At 39.1% G+C, this 27,286-nt stretch overlaps 5 protein-coding genes across 8 annotated transcripts; 1 reads left to right on the forward strand and 4 right to left on the reverse strand.

Annotated features, from left to right (window-relative positions):
• Positions 1-1,891: 1,891 nt before the first annotated feature.
• Positions 1,892-3,456, reverse strand: LOC104819215 (probable galacturonosyltransferase-like 2). The gene has a single exon (XM_010549187.2). It carries the CDS (start codon positions 3,172-3,174, stop codon positions 2,122-2,124), a length of 1,053 nt encoding a protein of 350 aa, XP_010547489.1. The 5' UTR covers positions 3,175-3,456; the 3' UTR covers positions 1,892-2,121.
• Positions 3,457-8,967: 5,511 nt separating this feature from the next.
• LOC104819216 (dolichyl-diphosphooligosaccharide--protein glycosyltransferase 48 kDa subunit) lies at positions 8,968-12,670 on the reverse strand. The gene is made up of 13 exons (XM_010549189.1): positions 12,269-12,670; positions 12,046-12,182; positions 11,817-11,942; positions 11,615-11,668; positions 11,373-11,486; positions 11,065-11,120; positions 10,915-10,956; positions 10,735-10,810; positions 10,498-10,569; positions 10,272-10,397; positions 10,059-10,163; positions 9,850-9,933; positions 8,968-9,203 (listed from the first exon to the last, which is right to left on the reverse strand). The coding sequence occupies exons 1-13, from the start codon at positions 12,540-12,542 to the stop codon at positions 9,156-9,158; spliced, it is 1,314 nt and encodes a 437-aa protein (XP_010547491.1). The 5' UTR covers positions 12,543-12,670; the 3' UTR covers positions 8,968-9,155.
• A 2,188-nt stretch (positions 12,671-14,858) lies between these two features.
• Positions 14,859-18,147, forward strand: LOC104819217 (serine/threonine-protein kinase HT1-like). The gene is made up of 6 exons (XM_010549190.1): positions 14,859-15,122; positions 16,251-16,386; positions 16,604-16,799; positions 17,031-17,152; positions 17,263-17,418; positions 17,523-18,147. The coding sequence occupies exons 1-6, from the start codon at positions 14,860-14,862 to the stop codon at positions 17,874-17,876; spliced, it is 1,227 nt and encodes a 408-aa protein (XP_010547492.1). The 5' UTR covers position 14,859; the 3' UTR covers positions 17,877-18,147.
• Positions 18,148-19,126: 979 nt separating this feature from the next.
• LOC104819218 (probable protein phosphatase 2C 80) lies at positions 19,127-21,806 on the reverse strand. Of its 3 annotated transcripts, none has more exons than XM_010549192.1 (5): positions 21,737-21,806; positions 20,668-21,235; positions 19,973-20,282; positions 19,676-19,825; positions 19,127-19,566 (listed from the first exon to the last, which is right to left on the reverse strand). In XM_010549192.1, the coding sequence occupies exons 2-5, from the start codon at positions 21,225-21,227 to the stop codon at positions 19,285-19,287; spliced, it is 1,302 nt and encodes a 433-aa protein (XP_010547494.1). In that variant the 5' UTR covers positions 21,228-21,235; positions 21,737-21,806; the 3' UTR covers positions 19,127-19,284. The 3 variants fall into 3 exon arrangements, with proteins under 3 accessions (XP_010547494.1, XP_010547495.1, XP_010547493.1); XM_010549193.1 differs by lacking the exon at positions 21,737-21,806 and adding an exon at positions 21,586-21,730; XM_010549191.1 differs by lacking the exon at positions 21,737-21,806 and adding an exon at positions 21,557-21,730.
• Positions 21,807-22,699: 893 nt separating this feature from the next.
• Positions 22,700-25,593, reverse strand: LOC104819219 (protein indeterminate-domain 1-like). 2 transcript variants are annotated; one of them, XM_010549195.2, is made up of 4 exons: positions 24,850-25,593; positions 24,351-24,747; positions 23,969-24,261; positions 22,700-23,622 (listed from the first exon to the last, which is right to left on the reverse strand). In XM_010549195.2, exons 1-4 carry the CDS (start codon positions 24,971-24,973, stop codon positions 22,910-22,912), a joined length of 1,527 nt encoding a protein of 508 aa, XP_010547497.1. In that variant the 5' UTR covers positions 24,974-25,593; the 3' UTR covers positions 22,700-22,909. The 2 variants fall into 2 exon arrangements, with proteins under 2 accessions (XP_010547497.1, XP_010547496.1); XM_010549194.2 differs by having other exon boundaries at positions 22,700-23,628; positions 24,850-25,589.
• Between the last annotated feature and the right edge of the window lie 1,693 nt (positions 25,594-27,286).

Consider the following 27,286-nt stretch of genomic DNA (forward strand, 5'->3'; position numbering starts at 1 on the left):
TGCTACCCATAAAAAAAAAATACACGTTTTAGAGCATATTGATATTCAATTGACCGTATATGAATTTGATTTCATCCCATATGGTTCTTGAATGGATTCTTTTAAAATAAATACGACGTGGGTATGTATATATGTGTATAATACAAGCAGGTATCATGGCGGTGTATTATGTGTGTTACAGGTAGGAAAACATGTGTGTGTGCCTAACACAGCCGGCTTCCTCTTTATTTATGTAACCTTTTGTACGTAATATGTCTGCTTTCTTACCCAATCATCCCTTATAACCTAACAACAAATGTTTATTTTAGGTTATTGATAAGTCATAAGCTTAAAATTAGACGTGTCATTAAAAATATAGTGGGAAATCAGATGGCCACGCAATTTTAATACGTCAATAACGAATTATGTATAAAATTTTATTTCAATTTTTTTAATTATAAGTACTGGTTATGGAAATATAGGATTCGTCCGTTTTAATATGGGGATACAGAGAAATGGGGTATTATATGCATCGATCAAATGGGCTTTGTGAAGCCCACTATCCGAAATAGTAGGCCTATTATTTCCATTTTTCAACTGCACGCGTTTGTTTTTTTCATCACTTCAATATGTGTATGCTCAAAATTTTATAACAAGAAAAATATGCAGAAAATCCATAGACCACGAACATGGAAGAGTATGCCCAAATTATTATATAAAAAAATATAGAATTTATGAGATGTGAACCATCACGTATGTCTACGGTGCGTGGACATCACATATTACTTGCATACGTACGTACGTACGTACAACTGCGATACGTATTTCTTGTACAGCGTGCGTCGGTAAAAGATAAGCTGAGGATCTAGCGAGCCCGATGGAGTTCGGTCCACTATTTTATTAGTCGTAGCTAATCATCATGTAATTATAGATAAGTTGACCCAAGAAAAAAAGAATATAATTAATCATGCATATATATATATATATATATGTGTTCATTGGTAATCTGCACATTATATTAAACAGTCGAGATCTATACGTAATCCCCAATGAGTTGACCAATGCGTCGTGGCATCACGCTTTCCATTCTATACAACAACTTGGAATTTTTCTACATCGGTCCAAATTAAAAAACTGCACAGCGCATGGACGAAAAAACTACGTCTGCGTACACACGTGTCGGTTTCAAACAGCTTATCGCATATACGAACATGCATAATCGCGTATATACACTACAGTTGCATAATTGACTGCATTGAGCATTTTGATCGGATAATCAATAGAATTGGAAATTCAGCGTTACATAGAAGACAACCTAGAAAAATGATTGGTCGGGTGTCATGTATATATAATTAAAGGAAATTATACTCAATACGGTGAGAGATTTGGATGTTACGATAAATGATTGTGGTCATATATTAATATTCACTAGACAGCTTAAAATTCCATGCAGATGGAATGGAAAACGATATGCAACAACCCTAATAATTGTGCAATAAAATGCTTCCTAAATTACCCGATAATTATAATCACCTTCATTTTTACTTATTATGATATCAGAAATTAACTACTAAGATTTCGTATGGATTCAGCGTATGTCTAATCTTTAAACCAATAAATACCGTATGGCTGAAGTTATTATTATTTTTTGAAATATCTTACCGAAAAAGTCGTGGAGTTTCAAAGATATTTCTTACAATATTAATTTGGTCGTAAGCAACAATGGAGTTAGGCATGAATTTGGCGTAAAAAATTATGGTATTTTCATATTTTCAAGAAATATGAATATTACGGGAAATCCACACGGTCATCGCTCATTAAGATCAACAACAAAACAAAAACCGGAATTCATAAAAAACGAAGGATATATATATATATATATAGAATAGAACCTCTTATATACACATGAAACTGGCAGACGTATACATTTGGTTATAATATTCACAATTTCTACGTCCCTGTACGTATTTGGACGTGAAGCAGGTACAAAAATATTTAGAGCATCAATACAAACTCATGCTACTTAGATCTTTTCATCACCCGCCGCGTGGATTTATTTAAATACTGTTATTCTCCGTATACATATCCAGTTTTCAAAAAACTCAAATAAAAAAAAAAGAGACAGGGAAATCTAAGTAAGACCTAGCTCTCGATGAGATCGAACCGGGGTTCTAACAAATCGTAGGGAAGCCAGAGGGTGTCCAAAGGGCAGGGCCTGCCGGCGTCGAGCCTCGCCCAGGGCTTACCTTTGCCGCTCCAATGCAACAAACTCACTGGACCTGGATGCAAATCCCGACACAGCCCCCTGAAGTTGTCTCCGCCGAGACCGTGCTGGTTCCACCGGTGATCCACCGGAGCTATGTTTCCGGCGAAAACCAACAAAAACGGTGGCAGAGAACCTAGCTCGTAGATCCGAATCCTCTTCTGCAACTCCATCCACTCTATTATCTTCCTCGTGTAATCCCCTTCTCTCCATTTCCTGAGCTCCATCACCATCACTCCCGTGTTGAAGTAACAGGGTGTTCGTCGCCTGTCGGTGGCGAGTGTGAGAGAGAGAGAAGGGTTGGACCAGAAAGTGGGAGTGAAGTAAGAGGTGAAGTTGGCGTTGCAGTACTCGGGCGCGGCCAAAACGACGTCGTCCGGCATGGGTGTGGAGAAGAGCTTGGAGATGTCGTCTACGAGAACGAGGTCAGAGTCCAGATAGACGGCGCGTGAGATGCACGGCGGGAGGAGGTCGGCGAGGTAGTTGCGCGCGTAGTTCAACGGAGAGTCCAAGGCCGAGCGGATGGAGGTGGAGATGAGGCCGGAGACGGCGGCGCCGTCGTAGGGGTAAATCCGGAATTTCAAGTAGGGGAACGATTGTGCGATGGAGCGGACGACGTCGTTTCGGCGTCGGTGGCTCTGCTTCGAGATGACGAAGTGGAAAACGATGTTCTGAGGGCAGGAGGAGTGCTGCAGTGCGGAGAGGATGACGGCCATTGATCCCCGGAGATACGTGGCGTCGAGGGTCATTGCCACGTGGACTGCCTTGTCCGAGCAAAGGAAGTCGCTTTCGACGGCGGAGCACTCCGGCGAGTTGAAAAATTCCGGTGCCTCCTTGAATCTCTCCTCTCGTCGGACTATGTCGGCGGATGCGGCGGAGCCCGCCGTGATGAGAATGAAGAAGATTACCCACAAGCCGCCGTGCATTTTCATTAGAGAAGACGTGAAGAGCAAATGCTCTATTTATCGGCTTATAGAGAGAGAGAGAGAGCTTCTTCAGCAAATGAATTTCAAACTAAAGGACCTACCGATGATGGTAATGGAAGTCAATGTTTTGAATATAAAACTTGTCGGCGAGATGTCACCTTTTATTTTTCTTTTTTCTTTTTTCATGTTCTTTTAGTGCAAACATATCGTATTATATATTTTATTAAATCCAAGATTCCAGATTTGGCGTGTTGTCCCCCCCTGAAAAAAAAAGGCATATATGTATTTATTAGAATAAAGTTTCAATTCATACCAAAGCTTGCCGAAGAGGCAACTCACGGTCTAACACTTGTCTTTATTTATATAGTTCTCGCATCAATTTTGTTATAACTGCAATTCCCGTTGAAGAGAACGTATGCATTTACGTTTGATACTATTGCCGTTACGCATTCACAATATATCATTACGTGCTTTTATATAGTATACGCATTAAATACATTATTAAAAAAGAGATTATGTTATGTAATGGATTTGGTGCAATAAATTACGACGTGTGATTTAATTTTAAGCAGGAAATAGAATTTTGGTACGTGGGGTTTGATCTATTGATCAGAGTATATCATCGTTTGCTTTTAAAGGTGAGAGATATTACGTTGCATGAATCGGGAGGGACTGTCCATGATCGTACGTGATATTTTCCATATGATGGTAGTATTTGAACTAACGACATGCACCATCACATTTAATACGGGGAGTGTTACGTCTCGCGTCGACTTACACTCTTATTAAATAGATTTCACTTTCGTTATGGTAAAGCTATCACTCTATCAATCAAATCACACTCACACTGGCACCTTATAGCAAATTAATCTTTATAACGAAACTTCTATTCCGAAAATATAGATCTTATATATATAATGTGTTTGTATAATAAAATAATACAACAAAATCTCGTTTTATATTACCATTAGAAACAGATTCTTCTAATTTAAAATGAATAGAATTGAATCGATGCACACTTTTCCCGATGAAGTACAAAGTAAACTTTGTTCGTAAAATTAGGGTTAAGATTTACATGATCATGCAAAGCATGAATCTTATATAAATAAATTTCGCAGGTAAATACTAAGCACACACCACTACATATGTGCCCCGAAATTTGGAGATATAAAGACAAACAGATCGGTCCGGTCCGGCCGACCCGGAATTCATTGGCGGGAGTTGGCTCAAATGGAAACACGTGCTATAATACTATTGTAGGTCCTACTTGACTGCCACCTCACACACATAAGATGGTTCCAGTAAAAGCGGACAAACATCATATGTCCACGTGGTCAACGAATCTATAGTCACGATGTCCATGATTAAACATTAAGGTAATGAGGAGATATGCGGTATCTCTCCAATATGGCAAACTTGCATATATGATTATGTATTTCCTTATTATAAGGAGATTAGGATCGTATTATGATGAAATACTTGTTATGAATTATTTATTTCTATATTCATTCGTTAAAACTGTCTCTGAGTATCCCCGTTTTCCTTTTGGTCATGGATTATTCCAATTTCCAATTCTAGATATTTTACGTAACAAAAGAAGACCGGCGATAATTCAATATTTACAATCGAGGTGCATATAGTTAATTATAATTATTGTATTAAAAAAACGAGTAAAAGGCTGATAAAAATGATCGTTGGAACAAGCGACGTCGTATGTTTGGGAGGGAAAAGTGGCAAATGGCAATGCAACCAAAGATTAACGGGAGGGAAGGCGACCCGAGTGCCGTATTTTTAGTTAGCCACTAAGCTGATTAAACGGTGATTAAGGAGCTCAAATGACGATGATGCGCCACGTGCGTCTCACGTGCCCATGCCACACACACATTTACTACAAGTGCATGCTTGAATTTAATGAGTGTGTTTTAAATCTGATTGACGAAACCACTTTTTGGCCACTTTTACTCCTATTTTGTTTTTAAAAAATAAATAAATTTGTTTTGCTTTTTGCCTTCGTTGTTTTCCTTAGATTGAGGAGATGTTGTTGCTGTATTCTGAGCAATGCCCATAATATCATTAGAGTTATCATGAATTACACCATTCAATCATTATTAACCTTGGTAAAAAAAAACAATTTAATCTTGTGATATTTTCAAAGTTGCTATAACATGCGTAATTTTGATATTTTTTTTAGTATTCATTATTTATTGTGTGACGTATAGACATGTTTCCAACATTTATGTTCATACACTTTTTCCTCTATATAAGATATTTCGTTACAACACAGATCTATTATATTTTTTTAGACTAAATCTCCGAAAAACAATAAAATTGATTATTATACTTCTATTAATTGTAAAAAAAAAAAATAGTCCACACCAATTGGTCTATTTCTAGCAACAGTTATGCCTTGGTATTTTTTTTTCTCCAATAAAGATGTTTTTTACAGCAAATTCGTAGTTTTAAAAATAAGTATGCATTTCAAACAAAAATTTGGTATAAGATCAAAATAAAATAAAAAAAATAAAACAATTTATAATAGTTGAAAACGTATCGAAGCGTAGGTCGATTTGGGTCAACTTTTTAAAACCGTGTGGTTTTTCCAAATCTACCTCACTACGCGGACTCCGTCACCGTCGCACCGACACAAGCCATATAGCCTTGTCGTCTCCTACGTTTATTAAAAAAAAACTTTTTTTTTACAACGGAAATTTGAATAATCCGCCAAGGGCATATATATATATATATATATATATATGTAGAAAGAAGCCTAATTGTTCGTCAAAGAAAGCCAAATGTTTCCCTTAATTAAGTTGTCCTAATCCGTGCATGAAAGTAAGTCAATGTGTTGGAGGGGAGCCTACCACTTACCCACTCGGGGCTTAATAGTTAGGTCAGAACCTATGATTTTATTATGTTACAATTAGTTTTTTTTTTCCAATCAAAATGTTTGGACCGACTTTTGTCTCACTCGCCCAACAGGGTTTACTTTAAAATAGTATGTTGTTTTGTACATTAGCTGCTCCGTTTATATTATATATATACAACCCTTCAATATATATATATATATATATACATGTATATGGATGGTCTCACATATTTAATCAATGTTAAAAAAAAAGCATATGTATGACACCTACGGTAGAAATCCATGTTTTATGCACGTTCCTAATGATTCATACTATTACTTTTTCTTCTTTTTGTTTGTTTGCATAAAGAATTTACTCATACATTCGTTTATGTAGTAATTTTATTCAATTATATATTTGTTATCTAAGACAAATAACTTCAAATTCAACGGATTTCGTCAATTTTATTTACTTAAAATACAAATATCAGATTATTAGGTATTTTCTTGTAACTAAACCCTAATTTGTTTTATCATAATTAATTAACTTAATTTTCACATGTGAAAAGATAATAATATTCTTAATTTTAAAAATTATAAACCCTAATACCGTAAAATAATATGATATATATATATATATATATATTGAATTACAGATTTATAGGTTGAATATTAGATATCGTCATAAATTTATTTGATAATTTTGGATTTGAATTCGACATGAAACAGACGCTAAACCTCTCGTTTCACGGGTTAAACTATCAAAGATTTAGAATTCTATCTTCAAATTAGCTCTTCAACATCCGACCATTATTTGTAAGTTTCTCAAAATCCCGTTTAAAGAGTGAATCTCGTCATTGAAAACCGGGAAAAAAAACTCTTGTTGTGATAAAGAAACAGAGCATGACGAAGATTTTTTTAACTCTACATACACTCTCATTTCTACAGCAACAACATACATATAATAACACAATAAACTAAGTTTGAACAACATATATACACACATAAGCAGCAACTGTTGCTAAATATTAAAGACACTTGATGTTCTTATCCAAAAAGACACACACATAAGTGTTAGGGTGACCATTCGATTATTAACCGAATAACCGAATCGAACTAAACCGAATAAGTCATAACCGTATCCGAACTGAACCGAATAAAAAAAATAATCGAAGAAAACGATAATTTCATTTTTTTTACTGAAACCGAACCGAACCGAAGTTTATATAAAAACCGAACGGTTATAGTTTTTCTATAACCGAATCCGAATATAACCGAACCCGAGGCCAAACTCGAAATGACCACGCCTAATAACTGCAATATAAAATGTCGTAAACACAACTGCAAGTCTGCAACATTTGAATTTCGTCTTCCGGACAAAGTCAGCCACTTCAGCTTCCATCTTCTTCTACGAAGACTTGAACCATAAAAAGTCCGACATTATTCAAATGAAGATCTCCAACCTAAACACACAGAAACAACATCATGCACACGTTAACATCTTGTCTGGCTAACACACACACACACACTCTTGATACATTGATCAAAGAAAAAAAAAATAAACAGTCAAAGCTGTTACCAGTTTCGGGTCTTGGAGTCTGAGCGGGAAGTGCGTCTGCATAGTTTATCAGATACGAGTTTCTTGTTCGTCATGATATGACTTCTACAAAAGGATGTGCTCTTGCTAAAGCCTTCAACAGCACGCAGCGATGAGTCCAGCTGCCTCCTCATCTCATTGATGGCAAGCCTCACTCTCACTTCTCCTTCTCCTTCTTCCTTTTCCAGAGCAAATTGGGCCAATAGCATCAGAGATTCAATCACAAGCTCCAATCTCCGACTATGCATACGCAAGTCGTCCATGTCTCTCAGCGTCACATGAGTGGCCATGCTTATCCGGTCAATTCTACGTATCTTCGACACTCGACACGATGAAACTTGCGAGTTGCTCGTTTATTTCGTCAAGACCGCTGGTGATTCTCGTCAATGCCCGCAGGGACGCAGGTCCATCCGCGGCTCCGTTGGTAGACGGGTGAAGGGTTTGATCCGAAAGCTCGAATTCAGGATTCGTGATCATTTTGAAGGTTAAATAAAAAAAAAAATCAAGCAGTAAAAAGTGTAGACTTTTTCCAAGATGAAATCTGACTCGGAAATTTCCGAGGATCAAGTCTTGTCAACTCGACTCCGGAGATTCAGGAGCCTGGGAGTCCTTTAAAGAAGTGCAAGCGTCAGGAGAAGCTGAAGATGAGAGGATTCAGACGTAATGCGCAATGAAAGAGACAGCATAGTTAGCTAATTAAGCAGTTTTGCAAGAAAAACCAGTCAACACAAGGCATGTGGGTTAAAGTGAAAATCCATGAATTTCAAACATATCAGCAAGAATTTCATCAAAGATAATGGTTAAGAATATACATAGCTCACTGGAAACAAGAGTTGCAGTACACGAACACGAACACGGGCATGATAAGAGGGAAATGCAGGGTTGGAACTTTGATATGCTGAGGTCGGAGAGAGAGTACCTGAATGCATCAGTCCATCTCTTTTAGGTGGATATTTCAGTTTTAGGGAATTTGCTCCTCTGTTTCTGGCTGAACCTCACACAAATGCTCTTACGGAGGCGAAGGGGGGAGGAAGCGGATCGGCACTTCCTTTTAAAACAAAATGCGTCATACAAAGACGCCATCAATATATAATTGGAGGGGGGGGGGAGAAACTCATCGATTTTAATGATTGATTTCGCCAGCTTCATTACCCGAGGCAATTTCGACAATGACATATCAGTGTGTATATATATACACACGCACATTTTTTTAATTCTGAATTTGTTGATTTTAGAATATTAGACGTCTTCACATTTATTTGATAATATCAGAAATATTAATCAATGGTTAGTACCATTCGAGGTTAAAGTTTCGACTGCTGCGTGTACGTGCTTCACCAACTCGAAGACAACTCCAAAAACTGAAATCTGTAAACATAAGGCATCTCAAAGAGAGAACAGACTGAGTTAAAACTAATTTCAGAAGAGTATCACAAAGTTCCCGGAAGTAATTTTTTTTTCTGGACCTCAACTTCTTGTCGTTTAAAATAAAAGAGGTAAGGCTAACTTTATCAGACTGAGAAAAAACCCTAATTGTGGAGCTTTCTACTTATGGTAAAGGTAGACAAAGCTGAAGACGAAGAATCCAGCCATCTGCACACAAAAAAACCCTAATTAGACTTATGGTAAAGGCGTGTCTGTTTGTGTGTGTGGAAGAGACACAGACTCAGAGAGAGAGAGAGAGAGAGAGAGAGAGAGAGAGAGAGAGAGAGAGAGAGAGAGAGAGAGAGAGAGAGAGAGAGAGAGCAGGAGAGCATTTAATAAATAAAATAAAAGTTTCCATGTTTTCCCTCCCGTTCCACCATCCACAGTCCCATTTCAAAAAACATGCGTCGGGTCGGAAATAGCTCTACCGAGCTTCTTCAAAATTACGGAAATACCCCCAAACTTCTGGGTATATAAATACGCAGCCAAACACTTCTCTTTGTCGTCTTCCTCCCTCACTTCACAATGAAAACTTCCAGTCTCAGGTATCAGCGGGCTCCATCAATGGCAGATCCTTTGGAGGAAGTGGCGGAGGAGACGCTTCATCCGAACTTCCCATTTGTCATGAGCTCGTATGGGTTCAAGTCTTTCAATTCCGAAGAATCCGGAAACGGCTCCGACGATCAATTCGCTTTCAGCATCAGCCCGGATTTGCTACTCGACCCGAATGACGTTGTTCCGATGGAGATGATCGGAGAAGGAGGGCATTGTGGGAGAGAGAGAGAGAGAGAGAGAGAGAGAGAGAGAGGTTTACAGTGCTGAAGCAAGCTCCATAATAAGGATAAGCAGTTGTGATAAATCTCTCGTATTCATTGTGTCTGTATGGCCGCACAGGGATCTGCAATGCAATGCATCATTTTACATTACGTAATGTTTACATGAGCAGATACCCTCTTCTCCAAACAATGAGCGTATCTGGAGACAAGTCTTGGGACCTTTTTTAAAAAAAATTTAAACACTGACCTGCTTTGAGAGCGATATAGTAGTGTACCCCAGTTTTTCGTATTCAACCTTGAACTGGAAGACACCATACACATCTGGAACCTTGAAAGATGTTTCATACAGACCCTGGGAAAAATTGGAAACTAACTATGATGAAGTTGTTCATGGAGATAGTAGTTAACAACCCTGACGAAGAAACTACAAGCTTCCCTTGAAAGCTCAGGAAAGTGTTACCTTTTTGTCTGTGGACAGGGTTTTCAAAACGTATGGGCTCATCATGTAGAACTGAACTTGCACATCATCAGCCACATACGGTTCCCAGTTCTTCCCAGACCACTCGTATATCTCCACAGAGAATTCCTGCAGTCAATTGATACATCCAAAGCTTGTCAGAAATCTCATCAGGAGGTTATCTTCTCAGTAAATAAAAATATTCGGCAAGAATATGTAGAAGCCACACCAGGTCATCTTTTATCCTGTACATTGCAGGCTCATCCATCTCTCCAGCCTTATGGTGCACAAGATTAACAGCCTGGAACCAGAAGATAAAGAGAGAGGGATATGAATGATAGGGGAAATCCTCAGGTATCAGAAGAAAAAGGTGGAACAAAAAGACCTCTATTTATGCATGTATCAATCTTGATTAAACTAACAGATTTCGTCACATGAAAAAAAAGGGTCGAAAAGCTATAATAACCTTCAGGTGCCCCCTTTCGTGGAATACCCATTTGCTTAGTTCAGTGACAAACTGTTCGTTGCCAGATTTTTCGTATCTGCAACAGAAAACCATATACACAAGATCATTTTTCCTTCCTAAAATTCAATATCATCGGAAATTTTCGCTTGTACCTGAAAGATGAATCATATCTATACTTACTTGTTCGGACTCCCAGCTTTTTGCACACCTGATCTGAAAAACCTAGCTCACATAAAAAGATAAAAAGACAGTGACACTCACTCAGCATCAACAGCGTCTACATGCAGAAGGAAGATTCAGTAGCTGAAAAGCCATCATATATTTGCTAACCTGTTGCTAAACATCTGCAAGGAGCCAGAGATCATAACCCTAGCATTGTTTCTGGCCTGCAGTTTTTTATAGTTATGCATCAGAATCTAATGATTTGAACTCAAGAAATCGGCAAAAGAGAAGTTTGGCCGGCAAAAAGCAAAAGTACGAGATAACAAAATGGCATTTACAACCAAACCACCTCTGCCTAACCATGAGGAAGTGTATACTTCCCTTAATGCACAACACTGGTACTAGTATATTTGGTGTGCAAATGTCCATGTGCATATTATCAGTAAGAGAGAGGGAGAGAGAGAGAGAGGGATTACCTGCATGACAGAGACTAATGAGATAGCAGATCCTGTGAGCTGGGGAGGACTTGATAACTTAGAGTTCGGGTTTGCAGAATATGCCGAGGGAGAGGCTGACAGGACTTTCAAAACCTTACAAGGAATAGAAGCTATGAGTTGGCAAAAGGAACTCCCCCATCGCAAAGCAGGGACATCTATAAGAGATTGCATCGAAATCATCTAAAAACAATCAACATATGTCATGATTTATCTTTTCTTACCAGACTGTTGGCAGGGTTCAAGGAATGTGCAATCCCTCTGAAAAGCACGGGAGCCTGTAATTTCACGAGGCAATCACAAGGTTTACTCGATGTCATTGACTCGAAACCTCAGCACACTAAATTTACCCACATTATCATAAAATGCATTCTATCCCAATCAAAATTGCTGAGACATGATGAAGCTCAGAAGCGAGAAATTCACCTCAATCTTTGTTTTCCCTAAAATTGCATCAGATTTCACGAAATCATCAGCTGCAATCAAGGTGTGATATCCATCAATGTCAGAGACTGCGTAGCTGGAATGATCGACGACCATAGCTGATGCATCCTAGGGAACCGAAAAAAAAATACAGCAAACGAGTCAAATTCAAAATCAAAATTCGCATATTATTATGAACAAGAACAACATAATCCACAAATTTTGGATCAACCTCGTCGAAATCAACACCACATTCGGTGGCAATGCTTCGAATAAGATCAGATGCAGAATCATCAGCCGCTAAGATCAAGTCGCGACCAGAGTCAACGAAATCCGCGATGGATTTCGAATCCAGAGATCCTCCAAATCCTATGCCAAACAAACATCACACAAATCGCTCCATTTTATACAACTAGCAAATATCGACCAGGAAACCAACAGATCGAGAATCTTACGGTCCGTCGACGGAGCGAAAATGATCAATCCGTCATACAGGTACTGGCCATAACGTTGAAGAGCCAGCTTCGGATCTTCAGCTAGCTTGAAATCAAGGTCAAATCCACGGGACTTGAGGGAGTTAAAGAAGACGGAGTGAGAGGATTTGAGTGATAGATCGTCGAGAAGAACCAACAAACGCCGATCCGTCGGATTCTCGACGGAGAAAGTGAGGCATAGTGCAGGAAGCAGGAGGAGAGAGATCGCTGCCAAGAAGCCCGAGGAATTCGCCATTTTCGCACCCTAGGGTTTTTCCCTGGTGTGTAGAGTAAACCACCAGCGGAAACGCAGACAGAGCCGAAGGCGTTCGTATCGTCGCACGCACGCACCTGCGGTTGAAAACCAATACCCGGTTTCGTTAAGCCGAAACGCTTGGTCGATCCAAGTCATCCATCGAACTGCGACCTCGAGAAGCATGTCATTTGGGCTTTAAAGTACTATGGGCTTTATTTGGATCTTAGCACGGCCCAACCAAGATCTTTAAATGGTTTACGCTGACGTGGATTAGTGCAATTATTACATTAACCGGAATTTTATGTATAGCATAAATAAATAGTTTATTTGGTTATGATTCTACTGTCATGTGATTTATTAGTAGTTGGAATTGAAATTAAATGTTCAATACGGCGGGCTTAGATGCGTGATTACTTACATGTTTTTAGGGGTTAAACACATTTTAAAAAAATTAATTAAGTGATTAACAAAGAGAACAAATGGGCTCACGAATATTTGAAAGCTAATCTCTGGGCTCGATGGCATATCATTTCTCGGCCTTTTGTTTATGGAAAAGTTCGACAGGATGACGTGGAAAATGATATTTCCACAATTTTTTTAATAAGGAAAACTAATAAATAAAAAAACCACCACAAGAAAACTGTGGATGCCATCTAATGGCCCACCATTTAGAACCCAGTCACTGATCGCCACGTGGCGGATCTTATTTTGCAACCAAGCTAAAGAGGAAAGAGCATTTACAGATACGAAGCATTATAGTTTATGCAAGTTAAAGCTAATTTCCTCCTTAAAAAAAATCATCTGTATCCTGTTTTGGAACTGGAAAATTTAAACTGTCCAATAAAGTAGTTTCTATTCGCATATTTCACAATTTTAGATTTTTTTTTTATAAAAGAATCGCTGCTAAGTACTGTTTTCTATATAAACGTATGCAGATTTTGGTATTTTATTTATTTGGAATATATATTTGGATAGATAAGTTTCCTATTTATGATAAATATCCCATTAAAGATTATCCTGAGTTTGTAGGTGTCACAACTCAAAGAACAGTTACGTGAAGCTCAAAACAAGATTTAACGACAACCGGTGTGGATAATTTTTTCAAGTCTAGACTTCGGTTTATTATATGACACCCGATTATAAAAATAAAAATAAAAAAATTCTTCCTCACCATCGTTCAGTAATAATAATTCCTCGATAAGCCCATTACCAAATAATAATAATAACACCTCGATGAGTTCAATTGAAGCCATTTTCATTTTTTGGCGATTTGATGCTGACTTCCGAATCTGATATTAATCCCTTTTACGACATGGAATAGATGGACCTATATGTAATTTTACAAAAAAAAATTATGGAATTTTTTTAAATATCGATGTAAATAATTTCGAAATAATGTAAATGTGGTCCGGTTTCTGCATGTTTTAACAATTTGTGGTTAATAGTCATTTCAATTCTTCTACACGAAGTATAAAACGTAACCTCCATTATTTTGGTTGACGGCAAATGAATTTCAGTACAATTAGTATAAGATATATTCGATTTTTCTTTTATTAGAGAATTTTGATAACGTTCTATTATTGTTAACAACAACAACAACATCTCCTTAATCCTATAAATTTATAAAAATGGATAGCAGATTGGAACCTCGATTTTATGTGTTTTTCTAATTTAAATATTATATTTACATAATTAAGAAAATTAAAATGTGTCCCGACCAATGCATATGTGTGTGTATATATATATATATATGTATATATTATTTTATAATATAGATAAGCTAATCTATCGTCGAAATATGCAAATAATATATCTTCTATGACTATACGATTTGTGTCATTTATAAAATGTATGCCGCTAAAAATCTTCATAAAAAACGTGAATTTTCATTTTTTAAACATCTGACTCATAGGAAATATTATATACTACAATACTGCATGATATCCTATCTTCTTGGTTTGCAGATTATACAATTTTAAAAAATAGATAAATTCCACGGTAAAAATGATATAGATTACACCATGCATATACATTAAGAAAAATCTTATTGAGAATAATACTTATCCTTTTCCTGTAGAATAAAAAGTGCAAATTTAATCATAAATTAATGGATTTTATTGTCATTTAATAAATAAAATAAAAGTTTCCATGTTTTCCCTCCCGTTCCACCATCCACAGTCCCATTTCAAAAAACATGCGTCGGGTCGGAAATAGCTCTACCGAGCTTCTTCAAAATTACGGAAATACCCCCAAACTTCTGGGTATATAAATACGCAGCCAAACACTTCTCTTTGTCGTCTTCCTCCCTCACTTCACAATGAAAACTTCCAGTCTCAGGTATCAGCGGGCTCCATCAATGGCAGATCCTTTGGAGGAAGTGGCGGAGGAGACGCTTCATCCGAACTTCCCATTTGTCATGAGCTCGTATGGGTTCAAGTCTTTCAATTCCGAAGAATCCGGAAACGGCTCCGACGATCAATTCGCTTTCAGCATCAGCCCGGATTTGCTACTCGACCCGAATGACGTTGTTCCGATGGAGATGATCGGAGAAGGAGGGCATTCCATCGTCTACCATGGATTGTGGGTTCCGTTTTTCTTCTTATTTTGCTTACCTTTTGTTCACGGTTCCTCCATACGTATACTCGTAGCTTGATGAAAATGCGTTCCCGTTTCCGTTGTTTTCTCTTGATCTTGGTGTTTATTTGCTTATTTTGTGCCTATTTACCCTCTCCATGTCGATAGATGATTTGGGGTTTTATTAAATCAGAGGCCCCTTCTCTTTGGTGGTGGGTTTCAGGGTCCTCTGCCGAATGAAACGAAATGCAATTTGAATTTTGCCTCTCAGGTTGAGATTTGGGATGATCTTATCATTCAGGGTTCCGATCAAGATTGTTTCTTGATCAATATGTGATGATTTATGCCGAACTGCATGTCTGCTGTTATCCTGTTTCATTTCATACCTTCTCACCGTCCTAGGGTTTTTTTAGCTTCTGTCTCGAGGGTTTTTCACCTCTGAATTTCTGCTAACTTCTGATCATATTGATTTCTGAAAAGGGGATTTTGCGTTTTGGTGTGAAATTCTTGTTCATGCAGAGGCAATAGTCCAATGTGCTGAGGCATCTAGAGATCAGCTTTTAAAGGCTTAACCTTTTGCCAGATGCACTAAACCCTGCTCATGATTTTGGGGTTAATGATTTGAGCTTTTCACTTGATTTTGATACTTTCATAGGTAACAAATTCTTGTCGTTTAAGAAGCAGAAAAATGTTCATGCAGTCTAAGTTGTAACTCGTATACCACGAAGCTCTTCATTTAACCAGAACTCCTGTGCAAAACTGTTGTAAAATGTTCTACCACTTGGACATTCTTTAGTAGGTTGGTTTTGATTATGAGAATTGAATGATTCTGATGAGGAAATGGCCTTACAAGGAAACCGTTTTCGCCGATCTCCACCTGTAAGTTTGTTTCTGTTTAGAGAGAACTTACCAAAATGTTTAGATCTGCATAGTTTTTCCGAAGTGGGAATCGTGTACCGTGCATGGAAAACTACGTCTCCGGCTTTGATTAGGATGCAGATTTCAATGTCCCGGGATTTTCGAGAAATGGATAACCGAGTACTGGCATGTGTAAAATTTCACTAGGGTTCATGCTGATCCTGATTTGGAATGTGGTTTAACGTATTCTTATATGAAACATTTATGCGAATACAGGTTCAGGAAACTCGTCCCCGTTGCTGTGAAGATCTTCGAGCCAAGCAGAACATCTGCTGTAAGCACCGAGCACAAAGAAAAATTCCAACGGGAAGTTCTGCTGCTATCCAAGACGAAACATGAGAACATTGTGCAGGTTCTTAGTTTCTTCCTTTCCTTGGCCAAGTTTTACACTTGAACTATCCTTTTTATAGATCGATATTCTCACCCGATACAGTTGGCTTGAGAGGTGAAGCAACTGAATTTATTCGTGCATCCATTTGTATTTTACGACGTAAAGCATGGAAGATATAATGGATGGAGATTAGCAATGCAAGAGACGTAAAATCATTTTTATTGAACTTTGGTGACAGTTTATTGGAGCGTGTGTGGAACCGCAGTTGATGATAGTTACCGAACTCATGACGGGCGGAACGCTTCAGAGATTCTTGTGGAATTCTCGTCCAAGGCGTCTTGATAGGGAACTCTCGATAAGCTTTGCATTGAATATTGCTCAAGCCATGGAATACTTGCATGAAAATGGCATCATTCACCGTGATTTGAAGCCAAGTAATAATTCATTGGAAATCTTTTCTTATCGATTCTTTCGGTCGAAGTTAATCTGCTTTGCACATATTCACCGTGTTTTCATTCGATTACTCATCAATGTAACCAAAATGCACATATACGGGATTTCAACCTGTTATCTTGCCCGGAAAATAATATATGGGAATTTAAGATTGTAAATTGAGATCATAATGCTTCCATGGTGGATTCTCATCTCAGTTTTTTGAGACGCAGGCAATGTGCTCGTTACAGGAGACGGGAAGCGAGTTAAACTGGCAGACTTTGGTCTGGCTAGAGAGGAGACAATGAAGGGAATGACCTGTGAGGTGGGCACCTACAGATGGATGGCCCCTGAGGTGTTTCTTTGAAAACCCTTCATTCAAGCCAACCTGTCCGGATATACACACATTCCATGTATATGTATATATATCTCCTTACGTTTTTTTTTTTCTATTTTTACACACAGTTATTCAGCCGTGAACCACTTCTGATCGGCGAGAAGAAACATTACGATCACAAGGTGGATGTCTACAGCTTCGCAATCGTTTTCTGGGAGTTGCTGACAAACAAAACACCGTTCCATGGAAAGAATAGCATCTCTGTTGCTTACGCTACCAGCAAAGTGAGCCTAAAGCCATTGTTTTCTCCCCAGAATGATTTTTTACGTGCTTCCTTTGGATTCGAACGAGAATTCTTGAGCTTTCTTGTTCGTTTGTTTTCTCTCAGAACCACAGGCCAAGTGTGGAGAATCTTCCAGCAGAAGCAGTCCCGATTCTGAAGTCATGCTGGGCAGAGGACCCCAGCAAACGGCCCGAGTTCAAAGAGATCATACTCTCACTCACAAACTTGCTCAAAGCTCACGGGAATCGCTATGCGGATGGGAATTTCAAGAGTGAGCTGACGCAGGAAAGGAGGAATCTGCTTCTTGAGGGGCCTGTTGAATGCGATTGTCCGGTCAAGAAGCCTGAGAAGAAGACGAGAAAGCTGGAGAAGAGCGATAAGAAAATGAAGAAGATGAAGGCGAGGCATTGGTTCGTTCCCTTCATCGGGTTCTTCAGAGCTTGCCTCTCCCCCAAGTGATGACGAAGAACTTTGGGTGTTCATAACGGGAAAAAAAGGGTACAGTTTGCATTAAAATGTTAAACTTTGATAAAGAAAGATGGAAAATGTCTGGTTAGGGTTCTTTTTAGTTTTTGGATGGATTCAATACCATTCTTTTTTAAAAAAGAAAAGAAAAGGCAATCCCCATTTGAACTTTGTTCAATGGTTTAAAAGAAAGCCATTGTTTTGTTTTTTGGTGGTTCAATGGGTGGATTGGATTCTGTTCTGTGTAATAAAATTTCTTACTATGGTTCTGTTCGGTTCAGTTTTCAGTGCGGCACGTCTTGCAAATGGTTTCGACTTCCTATTTTTTTTTCCAGGAAGTTCATCCGAACTTTCGATCCAATCTACATCCATCTAGGTCTGGGAGCATTTTTTAGGGACCGACAACATAGTTAGGGAGCAACACTCTCCCAACCGAGAAATTATCCCTTTTCCTTCTCAATAGTTGGAATCGAACTCGTGACCTGGACTCAAAGATCACATCCAATTCAATCACTCACCCACTACTAAGTGGGTTCGACTTCCTACTTATTACTAATTGAGTTCGACTTCCTACTTATTCTGGTTACAACGATAATTTTTGGTAATATCTGTACATTAGAAAATATTTGGTGGTTGGGCGATTGGAAAACAAAAAGAGAATCCTAACAAAAAAAATATGAACTTTTAAATTAATTTCACATAAATAAACGAGTTTCATGTATTTCAATAATCCCACATTGACTGTTATGTATTTAATGGAATTGGTTACATGTCAATGCCACGTGAAAAACAAGAAAAAAGTTGTCATGGACCGTCTATCTCAACAAAATATTTTGTTTAAGCTTCTGGTTTTTCGAATCGATTTTTAAAAAATCGGACAGAATTAAATTTGGTAAAAAATCGGAATCTATTTAGCTAAGATGAACATGGCGATGTCGCAATTTTGTTTTCCACACGACTAGACTTCGGTTTATTATATGACACCCGATTATAAAAATAAAAATAAAAAAATTCTTCCTCACCATCGTTCAGTAATAATAATTCCTCGATAAGCCCATTACCAAATAATAATAATAACACCTCGATGAGTTCAATTGAAGCCATTTTCATTTTTTGGCGATTTGATGCTGATTTCATGTTCTTTCGTAAAATTTTCAAAGTTTATGTATTTGTATATCAATTTTTAAAAATCCATACTTGTTTTCATAATTCTTGAAAAAAAAAAGTAAATTAAGCCGTTAGCGTTATATATGTTGGCCTTTTTAATGAATTAAAAAAAAAAAAAAAACAGATGTGGGTCAAACATACAACACAACTCCGTCCGTACAAAAACAAATGCGTTCAGTAACAGAGCTCCCGTAACGTAACATTCCCCCGAACAGACAAGACAGGGTTTAAGCAGTTAACCGATGTAAGAGACGACGACAGTTATATCGTCGAGCTTTCCACCGTAATAACGGTACCCGGCCTCCTGAGCCGCCGCAGAGAACGGTGTCTGCCGATTTCTATCCACCGCTATCTGACGAGCCAATTCCGCAATCTTTTCCGCCGTTCCTTTAGGATCTAAGCCCGCTCTCACCGAATTCACCACAACCCCCACGATCTCGTCGTTGTATAGATTGTCAAACAATCCATCCGTCCCTGCCACGATCGCATCCCCCTCCTTCACTTCAATCGTAAATACCTGCATTTATTTTTACACGAATTCAAACGTGTGAATGGTTCATGTTGGGACGACAAGGTTTGGTAGATTACATTACACAGATATATGTATGCATATATGTCGAACTGACCTGACCGGAGCTAGGCATATCGCCTCTGTTCCCGCTCTCGAGTTGATATGTGAAGTTGAATCCATGCTGCTGAACTGGCGACTGAAACAGCGTAGTCCCTTCTCTAACCACTATGAACCCGCTGTCCCCGAGATTAATCGCATGTATTCCCTACGCAAGATACAACCACTATTGCATTAGCGAAGAAGACAATGTTCATATATAATGATGGTATGATTGCAATGCCAATGTGTATCACTTGGATACCACCCTGATTGAAATCCATATGGTTACTAAACTAAAAGGGCAACACCCAACCTTGTCGGTGAGAGTGATGATGCAGGCCGTGGATGAGCCTTTTGCCGTGGTTTGGGCATGCGCCTTCTCTAACACTGTTAACGGGTCAATGGAAGAACCCTTGGCCTGTCCCTGAATCGCCATTACTGAATTGGACATGAGTTCACGTGCAAACAATCCCGCATTCACACCAACTTCTGCCCATCCGCCGACTCCATCCGCAACTCCGATGACTTGTTCTTCGTCACATATAAAGTGATCATCTTCTCCACCTGTATCTTCCTTTGCAGGATGTGGGAGATAACACGATCCCGATAGTAGCTTCAGGTTTCTGCTCAATATTAAGATTTATGAGAAAGACTAAACATAATGTGGTAATTCAACTTCAAAATCCTCTTTTCTTACGTAACCAATAATGGTTCAATGCAATACTTTGCAAACAGTTTTGTCCGAGCGTGCCCAGACAAAGCTAAACACAGCAAACTGGCCGGACAACCAATTTCTTGGCATATACCCACTTTCCGTTGAAGACATACAGCCCCCACGGTCTAGGATTTGTGATCTTTATTGCAATGTAGACCAATGCATTGCCATTATCTTTGCTGTTTTTTCCACATTCTCTCTATGATTCTAAAAGAGTGACAGACAAACGTTACTAATTCCAGCACAAGGAAGGAACAACTGGAAAAAAAAAGGATAATGTGTGATCAACTTACCTTAAGGAGGACGTAGGAGGAGAATATGTAAGATCTTCATCGTGAGAACCACTGTTGAATGACAATTCATGAGCTGGTCCGACCGAAAAACATACAGTGGACGATGTACGGCCATTCTTTGACATCAGACTGAAACATGAACCTCGGAAGGAGCTCTTCTGGAGCGGGACAATGGCAGAATGCTGGCAAACCAATAGGCTCTTTGCTCGTTTACTCTTCCCAATGCTCATGCTAGCTCTCTGGCAACTAGCACGAGTCCTGTCAGTGGTAAGGCAACCACCTGAAGCTGAAGGCATAGTAGCGGAGTCCAATCCATTTGCAAATGTTGTAACCAAATCATCAAAGCAAGCATCCCCAAACACCGGCAACGAACCAGAAGCAGCCATGGCTACTCTCCTTCCGGGGCTTGGCCGTGCTAAATGAGAAAATTCCAAACCCGAAAAGAACAATCCCTTCTCGCCAGGTATGAGATTCTTGAATATACAACGCCCAGCCACAACCCTTTGAAGACGACCAGTATAAACAACAGGGTTTAACCTTGAGAAAGCAGTGGCTGACATTTCAATCCCTTGAAGAAAAATCGAACCAAGATAACATGAATTTCATAGCTTTGGCGACATATCAATAACCAGGAATATCAAATTCAACGAAACGAAACCCTGATAATCAAAAGAATCGGAAAAACGAAAACTCGTGTCTTGATCTTATCAGCTACTAAAATTTTCCACAACATTCGTAGCCCAAAAATGTTCGGCTTTGGTTAAGGGGAAATCGATAAGGTAGACGATGATGGCGAAAAAAGTCACGAATTCAAATTTAACAAGGAAAAACAATGGGAAATCATGAAACCGCGACATAGCTTCACGTCAAATCTTTTGGAAAGAATTACCGGATAACCCTAGGTCCTATCACACCCACCGTCTCCTCTGTCCTCCTCTGTGTGTGTATATATGTGTATGTATCTATGGAGTTTAGGTTTGAAGAAGTGAAACCACAGGAGGGAGAGGGAAAGGTAAGGGGCGAGGAGAAAACAAATCTCCTGTTACCGAGTTCGGAAAATTGCCCTTACCAGATCCCAATCTGCAGGTGGCGGCTGTCCGGTAAATACGGCAATACTTGGGCCTAAATTCGGAGATTGCAATTGCAATGACAGTACATAAGAATTTCAGCTCTTGCTCTTTGTAAAAAAAAATAGCTACTGTATTGGGCCTTATAATGAGCCCAATAATAGGTGTACGGCAACATTGGGTCATACCATCAGTTTTATGGGCTTTAATATTTATAGCCCATTATCGTGTGGGCCATGACAACAGACCCAATATATACACCCCTTGTATATTCATTGCTCAACAAAAATAACAAATCCGGTTACGGCTGAAATAAAAATAAAAAATTAAAACATGTGGCAACCTAAAGTGGGGATTAGTGGGGAAAACATTGAGAAAAATAATAATAATAATAATATAATCCATCGTTAATCATAAAAGAAGAAAAAAAAGAGCATAAAGAAAACACAACTAATTAAGATGTAAATCAAATCCGCAATCTCATATTAAGTTGGATATTTGAATAATACAAGAGGTTCAATACATGTGAGCAAATTGATGCTGAAACGTTAGACACCGACACCTCATGATCAAATGATGCAGTTAAAAAAAAAAAACACGTCCACGGTTGCATCGAGATGTAAAATTCTTGTCGGGATGGGAACCAAAATCATTCGCAAAAGAGAAATTGAACAAGTTGGGAATGGGACCCAGTCAGCCAAGTGATACTTTTCCACACGGTTCCTTTTAGACACAAGTCTTCTTCTCCCCCAAACCCTAAAAAGAAATCCGATTCAGCTTTCACCATCACCTCATTTATTGCTTATCGAATTCTATTCTTCTTCGTCATCATCATCATCACTTCAAACGCCAGTGCAGTCGTGTCACATGGGGTTTTCTTACCGCAATCATTATGCGTTTTACGACATTATTTGTTTTCTTCCGACAGGTTCGAAATATCTGGCAGTAAACCAAGATTTCAGACATAAGAAATCCATAAATCTGGTTATGATTCAAATTATTACCGCAAATGCGGAAGTTTCTTCTTTTACTAGAAACTGTATGTACTTCTGGAAACCCCGGTAAGGGCAAGACACTAGGCCAAACAAAGATCCAGATATCTAAAAAATTCAATCTCTTCCAACATCACTACTCTTCTTACTGTAATATGCTGTTTCCTCTACTTCGTCTTGTCTCTACGAGCTTCTACTGATGTCCTTACCCGGAAACTCTCCACCCCCGAAAGACCCCGTTAAATCTAAGCCGCCGCTTCCGATGGAGGTAATCAGAGCAGAGAGTCCGCCACCATGACTACCACCTCCCCCTACCGCCCTTCCTAGTCCTAGAAAGTCGAGCGTTGTCTGTTTCGGACCAAACACAGAGGAGTTCCCCATCATGAGCTCTTTCAAACCCGAGCCACTGCTGCCGCCTCCGCAAGGCAGTCCCAGTCCGAGCCCAGGAGCCAGAGACATGTCCTGGCTGCTCAGATCCATTGTCGATGAAGTAGATGGAACAATCCCTAACCCACGAAGCAACGACCCCCCTGATGCCCCCATCTGAGCGGCTTTCTGAAGCAAAGCAGTGGCAGACATGGCTGGTTGAGGCGGAGGGTTCGGGAACTGTGCTGGGTCCTGCAGTGCAGACCCAAACAAGGGTGACCCGTGATTTGTCGAGAGGCAGAGAGAGATGGGTTCGACGGAAGTGGACTGTGCGAAAAGACATGGTGAAGCTGTAGAAGTAGTGGAGTATAAACTCGGTGAGGCTGTGGAAGACACGAACAAGCCAGCAAAAACACCATTGTTGTCACTAAGGTTAGTGCTTGGGGTTGAGGCTGTGTTACTGTTGGAGTTCATGTTCAAGATCGTCCTTGGAATTTCTTCAATGACTTCAGGAGAGATTTCTGGGGATTCTGCAGCTAAGAAACCCATGAAGACAAGATGAGAAGGGTGTCATTACATACAAGTTTGAGAATTTTCTGTAATAAAGAGATGAACTTTTAAACTGAAAAAGCCGAAAATCAATCATGGTTTCGTATCTTAGATTTCTTTATCATAAAGAATCAGCCATCGAATACGACCAAGTAATGGAAAAAAATGCCACTAAACTACAAGAAACGCCAATGACAGAACACAGAACAGAGGTTTTATTGGGGGGTTCTTAATTAGGATAAGGAGTGGAAAACACTTCATATCAGGACAAAACGTGATCCAACAGGCCAAAGTTTCCGAATTTGGAAATCGGGCTAAGAATGTTACCTGAACGCCGAATCGACAAGGCCGAGGAAGATATGATTTCCGCTGGCTTAGCATCAACCTGGGCAACAGTTCCAACCGGCACGGAAGCCGGAGCCGGAGCCGCAGCCGGCGGCGGATGCGGATGCGGATACGGTGGCGGCGACGACTGAGAAGTGGCTGGGGTTTTCGGGTCGGAATCTACAGTTTCCCGGATACCCATTTCAGGATTCTGCTTCTTGCTGTGGTTGCGGTTCCTGGCGCTCTCTTCAGCCAACGCATCGCAGAACGCCCTGTGCGTTATGAAGCTATCCCTCCTGCAAGAGAATCAGGAGAAACCCAGTGGCTAAATTGAAGAAGATGCATCGAAATTGGACTTTTAAATTTGTTATGTTTGCGGTCAAACCTGGAAAACAGAGTGCCGCAGTCGCATTTGTACTCTTTGGTGCCGCAAATCTTCGAATGGGCCTTCCAATCGGACTGAACGGCGTATTTCTTAGAGCATTTCTCGCACTTCCACTTCTTCTCGCCGTGTTTTCGACAGAAGTGCTTCTTGATGCCGGTGAGATCTCCCAAAGCGCGTGAAGGCTCGTGGTGGACACAAGTGGGCTCCGGACATACATAGACCTTCTTCTTCACCTCCTTGCTCGATCTCTGCCGGAGCTTCCATGGCAGATTATGGCCGCGTCTGTGGAGCTGGAGATTCTGGTCGCGCTGAAAACCCTTGTTGCAGATTTCGCATACGAATCGGTTCGTCGCCAGTAGGGCTTTCGGCGACAGAGCTATGACTTCCGCGTCTGGATCTGAAACCCATACACAGCAACAGACATCAGCCCTCCAAAAAAAAATCCAATTTCTCTGATGTTAGGAAGAAAAAAAACTGGAAGTTGGGATTAAGGAGCAACCAGGCATGCCGGGTAGGTTGCGCTTCTTTTTAACGGCGGATTTAGGAGGTGGGTTTTGATTTCCGGTGGAGGAGACGCTTGCCTCGCCGGAAACTGTGGATGAGTTATCCAAATCGACCGGCATGTGCACAAAAAAAAATTCAAAACCACAAAATCTACCCTTTTTCCCAGTGGAACCCAGAAATCAAGAGAAAAAGGCAAGAGAACTGAGCAAATAAATCTCAGCTCAACCCAGTCTCGGAAAAAAAACCCACAAACAACAGATAATTTCCCGGCAATCCGATTCCCTCTAGGGTTTATCGTCTTGCTCTTGTCCTTGCCCTTGCCCTTGCCCTTGCCCTTGCCCTCCCTCTCTCTCTCTCTCTGTTCTTGAGCTACCAGTCAATCTGCTTTTCGTAAAAACCCCTTTTTCCCCTTTTCGCCACCAACCTTTTCTGATAAGCCTGTCTGACCCCTCCAAAAGATTTTATGATTAAAATTAAAACTTTCATTACCCGATAAACCTCTTACTTTCTTTTTTCTCTTCTCTCTCCTCCCCAGATTCCGATCTCCGGCGACGTTCGATATTCTACGGGGTCTGCCCTTTCGGCGTTCTGAGTAAAAGGATATTTGTCTGGTTCATTTGATCGCTTTTATTTTCCTTTGCTAAGCAAACATGGAGCGTAAATAAGGCGGCTTTTGAGTTTTGACACCGTGTGAAAAGCTTCTGCCTTTTTTTCCTCTCTCTATCTCTCTAGCCAATTATTTTCATAGTATTTTCATTTTTTTCAGGAAAATTCGGGTTTAGGCAAATGTTAATCTGAAAAATATGATTGCTATACGAGCTAATTAGAATAAGCTTTTTGTCTATTGACTTTTGAATATTAAATTATTTTAAAAAAAACACGTATAATGTGCTAATTCTAGTAAAATATAATATTGATTAGCTTTCTAGTACCATAACTTTTTGTCTTTATTTCTCACATATATGATATATCTAATCTTGTCGTCCTTTATATATTGTAATCTTATAAACACAAAATGTCTAAACGTGGGAAAAAATTTTAACTTTTTTTTATTTTATTTTAAAGTTTATTCCAACGGCAAATTGAAAAGCAAAAGCAACAATTGTATTCACTACCGTATCTCTCGTACATTTTGCAATTTGTATTCCGGACAGACGAAAGTGCATATGGGCAAACAATATAACGAAGAGATTATTATAGTCTTGCGAATAAAATAATTATAATAGTAATAAAAACCCTGATTCAAAATTCTAGACGAAAACGATGAAAAGTTGATTAATTTAATAGTGTTTGCTATTTTGATTTTATAGAATATTTAAACCGATAAGCATGAAGTTCGAGACGGCGATTGAGGTTGTAAGCAAGCAAAGCAGTTTAAAAAAAAAAAGTTATTGTCGTCGTCCTTATCCGGAGACACAGGAGGATTCACCGCCCGTTGTCGGACGGACCATATGAGCTGTAATTTAAATAAATATATATATATATATATGAACAAAAAAAAATTGAAAAAATTTATGTGGATTTTGTCGTATAGCGAAGTGTTCGAAATCGTTTTTTGTTTGTTTCGCATCTTTATTGCGAAGGGTTCTTCTGATTTGTTGACTTTGACTTTCTGGAGCCCTAAAAAAAAAAAGTTTTTCTCGAGCCGAAATCCTTTTCTGCCTTATGAGACGCTATGATGCTGACACGTGTCATGCATTGCATGATTCCCATCAACAAAACCAAAATTGTATATATTTGTATACCATTGCTCATGTTTTTATATTGGCTTTTTCTCGTAAACAAATAATTCGTCATATAAATATATTTTATATATAATAAAACCTATGAAGGGTGATTGAATTTGCACGAGAAAAAATCATTACAGAATATTAACTTGGGATTTTAGATTGATTTCTTTTACATCAACATTATATGAAATAAGAATCGCTACGTATTTGAATTTTTAATACAAATACTCCATTTTATCAGCACCGAATTTATTTTTGGGTTTGTTTATAAAAAAAAAAAAGAATTTCTTTTTGGTCCCTCTTTATGACCTTTTTTTAATATTAGTTTCAAAAGCAGCATTATTTTAGAGGCGTGACATGGGTCCCACTCACGGCACTGTTTCGCCAGCTCAGAAATTCCATCATCCATGGCCGAAAAATAGTTCCAGCCACTATCCAGAGAATCAAAATCAAATCGACCATCATTTTACTAATTATTTCATCTGTCTCGGTGCGTGTCTAATTACGCTGATGTTATTATTATTATTATTCAAATTATAAAATAAAAATTGTATTAATAGCTTTTGCATGGCATGGATCTCACGAGCCCAATTATTGCTCCCGCTGGCTTACACTAATTACTTTATTTGCTAAGTCGGGCCCATCTTAGATTATTCAATCAAAACATACTATACAGACGTATCTATATATTTTCGCACACGT

This window comes from Tarenaya hassleriana, unplaced genomic scaffold, assembly GCF_000463585.1.
Source record: "Tarenaya hassleriana unplaced genomic scaffold, ASM46358v1 Cleome3, whole genome shotgun sequence".
Classification (NCBI taxonomy): Eukaryota; Viridiplantae; Streptophyta; class Magnoliopsida; order Brassicales; family Cleomaceae; genus Tarenaya; species Tarenaya hassleriana.

What these genes read in the sequence shown, in the direction of transcription:
- LOC104819215 (XM_010549187.2), bottom strand. Translation starts at nt 3,174, where the DNA reads ATGAAAATGCACGGCGGCTTGTGGGTAATCTTCTTCATTCTCATCACG.
- LOC104819216 (XM_010549189.1), bottom strand. Translation starts at nt 12,542, where the DNA reads ATGGCGAATTCCTCGGGCTTCTTGGCAGCGATCTCTCTCCTCCTGCTT. An exon ending in TTGCAGATGTTTAGCAACAG is followed by an intron (nt 10,957 to 11,064) that starts GTTAGCAAATAT and finishes TATGTGAGCTAG; the next exon opens with GTTTTTCAGATCAGGTGTGC. An exon ending in ACGAAAGGGGGCACCTGAAG is followed by an intron (nt 10,570 to 10,734) that starts GTTATTATAGCT and finishes TTCTGGTTCCAG; the next exon opens with GCTGTTAATCTTGTGCACCA.
- LOC104819217 (XM_010549190.1), top strand. Translation starts at nt 14,860, where the DNA reads ATGAAAACTTCCAGTCTCAGGTATCAGCGGGCTCCATCAATGGCAGAT. An exon ending in TCCATCGTCTACCATGGATT is followed by an intron (nt 15,123 to 16,250) that starts GTGGGTTCCGTT and finishes ATGCGAATACAG; the next exon opens with GTTCAGGAAACTCGTCCCCG. An exon ending in TCACCGTGATTTGAAGCCAA is followed by an intron (nt 16,800 to 17,030) that starts GTAATAATTCAT and finishes TTTGAGACGCAG; the next exon opens with GCAATGTGCTCGTTACAGGA.
- LOC104819218 (XM_010549192.1), bottom strand. Translation starts at nt 21,227, where the DNA reads ATGTCAGCCACTGCTTTCTCAAGGTTAAACCCTGTTGTTTATACTGGT. An exon ending in CCTCCTACGTCCTCCTTAAG is followed by an intron (nt 20,283 to 20,667) that starts GTAAGTTGATCA and finishes AATATTGAGCAG; the next exon opens with AAACCTGAAGCTACTATCGG. An exon ending in TCATCACTCTCACCGACAAG is followed by an intron (nt 19,826 to 19,972) that starts GTTGGGTGTTGC and finishes TATCTTGCGTAG; the next exon opens with GGAATACATGCGATTAATCT.
- LOC104819219 (XM_010549194.2), bottom strand. Translation starts at nt 24,973, where the DNA reads ATGCCGGTCGATTTGGATAACTCATCCACAGTTTCCGGCGAGGCAAGC. An exon ending in TGCGGCACTCTGTTTTCCAG is followed by an intron (nt 24,262 to 24,350) that starts GTTTGACCGCAA and finishes ATTCTCTTGCAG; the next exon opens with GAGGGATAGCTTCATAACGC. An exon ending in CTTGTCGATTCGGCGTTCAG is followed by an intron (nt 23,629 to 23,968) that starts GTAACATTCTTA and finishes TGGGTTTCTTAG; the next exon opens with CTGCAGAATCCCCAGAAATC.